Below are 6,246 nucleotides of genomic sequence, written 5' to 3' on the forward strand. Positions count from 1 at the left end.
CTACAACAATCCATCAAACAAAAAAGCAAATCCTCCCACAAAAGAGAGAAGAAAAATATTTTTTTTCGAAGGAGAAAAATCCTCTTAAAGAAGAAGAAAAACCCTTTTCCTTCGAAAGAGAAACGTTTCTCCTAAAAGAGGAAAAATTATTATAAACTTTGAACAAACAAAACAAAGAGAAAAGGTACACAAAAAACAAAGATTGGGGGATTTTCACCGGTAAAAACCGATGAGCCCCTTCAAAATTCAACAATGGATGCTAGGGTTTTTTAGAGAGGAGGGAGGGGAGACAATGGAGTAACTTGGAAATATAGTTCCTTGTTATGTTATACTTCCTCCGTTCTTTTAATATTGTGCAACTTGCCTCTTAGAGAAGTTTTACAAATAATGCACTATTTAAAAATATTGAATATCGTTTGTTTATCAAAGTTGTCCCTATGCAATTAGTCATAAAAATTCATCTTAAAACAAAAAAAAATCTCTATTCACAATGAAAATACCCAACATACCTTTATTTTCCACACTTATTCTTTAGTTTATGTTTACACATGAGCAATTTCGTATTTTACCTTTCTCTCTATTCCTTTTTCCCACTGAAAAATTATTACTCAACCTATATGGTGCAGTAAATAAACAAAGGAAGTAGAAGATATGTTGCTACAAATTATGAGCTTCGATTCTGAATATACAAGGCTTATTTGTAACATTTTGAAATAGAAAAAGGATATATTAAAAGTATGAGAATGTGAAACAAATAGAATCAATGAATAAAGAGACGAGCAAATTACATTATTTTATCATACACCACTTGCATTTCAATGGCTTGTCAAAAGACTCAAAACCAACATCACAATCCTATTATCTAGTAACTAATGGGCATCCTGCTTCCAGTTTCATTCATCCTCTGCTATGAAGTTTGGAGCTTCACCTTGGCAGATGTACTCATCACAAACCGACAATGTCTCCCAACCCTTTCTTAGCCGCAGTATATCTTCAGTGAATGTAGATCCCGATGATCCAATGAACACACTAGACATCGCACATATCGTTTTGTCCAGCATGGCTTCCACCTTCGTAGTCCAAAAAATGCAAAAGTTACATTGGTAGCAGAAATTGGTAAACTCACAGAATGCATTACCTTTTCTAGGATATATATATATATATATATATATATATATATATATATATATATATATATATATATATATATATATATATACCACCCAATTGAATGGGAAAAAGGATCAAAGCGTGGGTGGTAGCAGAAACAAGTTGACAGCACTCAAAACTTGCAGAACCTTAGTTGAGCACACATATTTTAATTCCATTTTCTTCCCTTACTCAGAAGTCAGATAAAAATAGGCTTTTCTTTTTTTTTTTTTTTGAACACGAGATGAAAATAGGCAATTAGGCACAGCCAACATGTAAATCCCTAAAACTTGATAATGCCTATAAGCCCTTAGACACTGGTTTAATTACAGGGGAAAAAAAACACACTTAACTAATGATATGGATATTAGCAGGTAAAAGAAACCAAATGGATTCCTTAACATAACAATCAGGTCAGAGCAAATAAACTCACCTGGGAATCATCCGCAAGACCATGTCTGTACAGCAAGGCATCCCATTTTTCAGCTGAATTCCGAGCTGGCCGCTGAACCAAAGGTACAGGTTTACCATCAATCACAACCAGAGATTGAAGCAATCCTGTTTCACTATCTGCTGCATCTGTGGAAAGATATATGACTGGTGTATTAGCCCTTGCTACCACCCGTGCAACACAGCTTGCAGCTTGAGGAATAGAAAAAAAACAGCTTGGATTCTTAGCATTGCTGAAAACCCAAGTAAACATAAGGTTAGAGGCTGAGTGATGCCGAATACTAGCTGTACATTATCATAAATTGGATAGAACCAGACATACTAGACCCAAAAGTTCATATATGTTGCAATAGTAGATCAGATGTAGTAAAGACAATATAATCAAGTATATTGCATGCACAACCAAAGTGCCAAAGGCTAATGGTCATCAATGAGTGAGTTCTGTATAGTAAATCAAATTTGAGTGCATTCAGACATAAAGATCCCTTCAATCCCACAAGAGCTCTATTTCATACACCTTTTGACCTTCAGCAATCATTTCTCAACACTTGCAGTGCTCTCTTAACCTTGATGGCATTTAAGAAAATCAACTTGCCTTCAAGTGTTTAGAATTGAGTACATAACTTCGAAGGAAAAAAATAGGTGGACAGTTATGGTGGTTGAAGCAGGAGGAATGGGTGGCATTATTAGGGAGTGGTGGGAGCTATTATCTTAATTGAAGAAATATTTTTCAACTGCCTTGATCCTACCTCGAACACCACCATTTCCACTCTCTTTTCTGCTCATAATTATCTCTTATTACACCCTAAATTCGGTACTATCTATCCAAGCATGCCATCAGAAGAAAATATAAAACACAACAAGCAGCAGCCACAGCTTTTCAAGGGTGTTACTTTTAGTGTTTATTCATGTTTTACATGATTAAAGACAACATGAACAGATGACACTTCACCACACAAACCTCTGTTGCAACCAATTTTTGACTGTTATTGCTTACACGGACAAATTAAAAACAATTCATACAACAGGCCAAGTTCAAGCAGTTGTTATCTGAATCAAAGATATGCAATATACTTTTATAAAAAAAATCTCCGGTCGTAAAGGGAAAACAAGTGACCCTGTCATTCAGTCACTAAGGAAACAAACCAGATCAGGAAAGTAAGAATCAAGCTAATAAAAGTATCCAAGTCGGGTATAGCCTGGATTCTGGAACCAGAAAAAGGTACAGGAATTAGTTTGCTACTTAAATTTCAAAACTTCAAGTTCATAAGATGAAGTGTTTTACTTTTATAAGGGATGATTGGCGACGGTAGGAGGGGGTAACAGGTACACTAATCCATATCCAACAAGATTTAGAGATAACACAATACGTAACCACTTATCATATAAGCATAATCTGATTAAAAATGAGGCATATACACGTATAATAACCTCTGCCTTCTGCATATGATGAAAATAAAGTTAATAAGTAAAAGGTACAAAACATACCAAAACTTTAACCAGCCATGCCTCCGGAAATGAAGGGCAACAAAGTCCTTCCCTAAAAAGGTTTGGACAAAGCGCTGGGCAGTGATCATTATAAGTCGGCTGGGTTCAATCAAAGTTTTGCAATTATGGGCAATCGGACCTCCTGGCTGCATCACCCAGTCCTTTTCCACATCAGCAAAGAACACATCTCCAATTGCAATAACCCCATCATCAGAAGAAAATTTGGCTTTGACGTCTTCAACTGTTCTTTTCTTAGGTTTCTTTACATCTTCCTCCCAAGGTGACTCGAGTTTGGGAACGGATAACCCCAGAGATTTCAATTTCTTCACATGCTCTTCATCAACATAACACTTTTGAGGCTGTGAGAAGTAGCAAATGAACCTATCAATACGTAATTCCTTCTTCTTCGCCTCCAAAAACTCTTCATACGTGACAACAGCCTTCTTACCAAGACACTTGTTTATATGCTCAATATCCAACACCCGATTAAACTCATAATCCACCTTATGACTCGGAACAACCAAAATTCGATCCAAAAGCGCTGCAAAAAACATATGCTTCTCCAGGCAAATTAAATGATTCGACATTTGCCCCGACAAACAAATAGCAAACAAGTACTTGTCCGACCTTGGATTCCACTCAAAGGTTTTCCTCTCAGACAACTTCTGATCCACCTTCCCACAAATATTAACACCTCCCTCTACCATATCATCATTTCCGACACCCAATTCGGAAACATTCCCATTTTTGTGAGTTGACAACAACACCTTTTGAATTTCCTTATTCAACATAATCCCATCAAAAAATTTAGATTTCAAGTCCTCAAAAACAGACTTCTCAACAGGCATCTCACTCAAATTCAAATACCCAGAAGCATTATTATGATTACTAGAACTATAATTCAATCCAAACCCTAATGAAGTTCCCAATGTACTATTCAACAAAGAAATTAAACCTAATTGCTGCTCTTTCAAAAGATACAAAGCCCTTAATTCCGATTCCCTCATTCGATCAGAAGGAGATTTAATCAAATTAACATCCCAAACACTTGAATTATGTAAACCTAAGGAAAAAAATAGAAACACAACTAAAAAAAGAATTAAAATCACCAGGAGATACCTCTTCCTGTTCATCTTAAAACGCCGTCGTATCGACGACACGAAACCAGTATCTTCAACGTGAAAAGGGGAAAATGAGTGTGAATTTGAGGTGGGTTTGACGGCGTCGTTTTGAGGGATCAAGTTCCGGCGATCTTCTTCCTCATCACCTGAAGAATCACCTTCTCTCTCAAGCTCTTTCATCATTGATTTTAACAAATTTCCGACAAAATCAACGAAATTTCACAAATTCAAACATACCCAGTTGCAGAAATAGCTCAAGGAATCAAAAATTGTTTCTGGGTGTTACGATTTTTGATTGAATATGTAAATTGGAAATTTGTAGGAAATTAGAAGATGGGTTTTGAACTTTTGATTAAGATTGAAATTTCAGGTGGGAAGTTATATTTAGAGTGAAAGATCTGCTCGACAGATAGAGAATAGAGAGAGAGTGGTGGTTAAGCTTGATTTGGTTTAGTTGGAGTGAAGAATTAAGAAAGAAGCATAATCGAGTAATCATGTGAAATTCGTCGGTGCGACAAGAAAAGGAAGAAGATGACAGTTAATCTACACTTCATAACGATAGCCTTGCTTGGCCCCTTCACCTAATTATTCACGAGAATAAGGGATAAATTAAGTGATTAAAGTTTTTTCTTAAAAAAAAATGTGGTTAAAGTTTCTGTTCCAATTTTATGAAATCTCGCCTTTGTTTAGGTTGTGTTTAGGAGTTTAGTAAACTTATTGCTTACTTGTATTTTAGAAATTATCCAATCTCATCAGATCATATATTTGGACTATTATAAAGTTTTTTTATTTTTTATACTCAATATAATATAAATAATAATGAATTTCATCATCATTGTACTAGTAAAGTATGAAATAATACAATTTGATACTTTTTGAAGTTTATTTAGATTACGAAATCACATTATAATAGATTAAACTAGGTGAGCTAAACATGTGTTTGGAATATAAATTTCAATCAAATGTCCGATTTATACATGGTTTAGATTTTGTGAAATGATATTGGTTATTTAAGATTGATTTAATTAGATTTCAATTATGTAAGATTGACTTGGATTTCAGTGTGAAACTTGTGTTGAAAACTTGAAACTAAGAAAGTAAAAGGAAAAGAAACTATCACTTAAAAAAAAAAAAAAAAAAAAAAAAAAAAAAAAAAAAAAAAAAAAAAAAAAAAAAAAAAAGTAACAGGAAAAGAAGATCAATGTTGACCTCAAATCGACAAATTATGATCACAAAGAAGTTGGCAATTTTGTGCAACCATGTGAGAATTGACATTTTATCCATATGCTTCTATTTCCAAACTTGGATAGTTCATAACTTCATATTATGTTAATGAACAATTAAGGCTTTGTTTGATTCAAAATTAATATATCTAAACCTATTTGTTTCAACTTAAGATATGTGTTGATCTACTTTATTTTAAGTTATTCATTGTAATCGAACTTGTTTTGTCTAAACTTATTTCTTTATAAGGAATGCTAAAGTTCTTTGCTAACCTGACTTAATTTTGGGTAAGTTTGGACATATTTTTAATGGTTGCTTTTGGCAGGTTTGGGTACTTTGTAGATTTATTTTTTCATTTAGAATATTTAGTGTGATTAAATATGTATGATTATGTACTTTTTATTCAGGTGTTTACTTGTGTAGGAAATGTGCACTAGTGAATATATAGGTTCATAGGTGTTGAAGTGTAACTTTCTAACCGCGTATGTGATCTAAGTGTCCTACATTGATGTAAGAAGAGAGAGCTAAACACTTAAATTATGATCTAAGGCTAAGGGGCTACATAATCCTCCTATTGTCAAACAATTTTGAAATGAAACCTCCTTAAAATTATTGATCAAAATCCAAATCTCTAGTCTCAATATGCACGTTTAATCAAAACATAACATCTATTATAACACGGAGGGAATAAAGAGAGACCCGGAAAAACAGCCACATCATAATCAAGAAAAGAAGACACGTATAGTATATGGTTATATGCATGTCTTACAGCAAGCATTTTCTATACCTTCTTTAACTATCCCTAGTTGCTCCA

At 34.0% G+C, this 6,246-nt stretch overlaps 1 protein-coding gene across 1 annotated transcript; it reads right to left on the bottom strand.

The window, feature by feature from the left end:
* Window positions 1–746: 746 nt before the first annotated feature.
* LOC145570184 (O-fucosyltransferase 36-like) lies at window positions 747–4,771 on the bottom strand. The gene is made up of 3 exons (XM_081629203.1): window positions 3,088–4,771; window positions 1,583–1,832; window positions 747–1,070 (listed from the first exon to the last, which is right to left on the bottom strand). Exons 1-3 carry the CDS (start codon window positions 4,389–4,391, stop codon window positions 894–896), a joined length of 1,731 nt encoding a protein of 576 aa, XP_081485329.1. The 5' UTR covers window positions 4,392–4,771; the 3' UTR covers window positions 747–893.
* Window positions 4,772–6,246: the final 1,475 nt, after the last annotated feature.

Source organism: Chenopodium album, chromosome 12 (assembly GCF_948465745.1).
Source record: "Chenopodium album chromosome 12, dcCheAlbu1.1, whole genome shotgun sequence".
In the NCBI taxonomy this organism is placed as follows: domain Eukaryota; kingdom Viridiplantae; phylum Streptophyta; class Magnoliopsida; order Caryophyllales; family Amaranthaceae; genus Chenopodium; species Chenopodium album.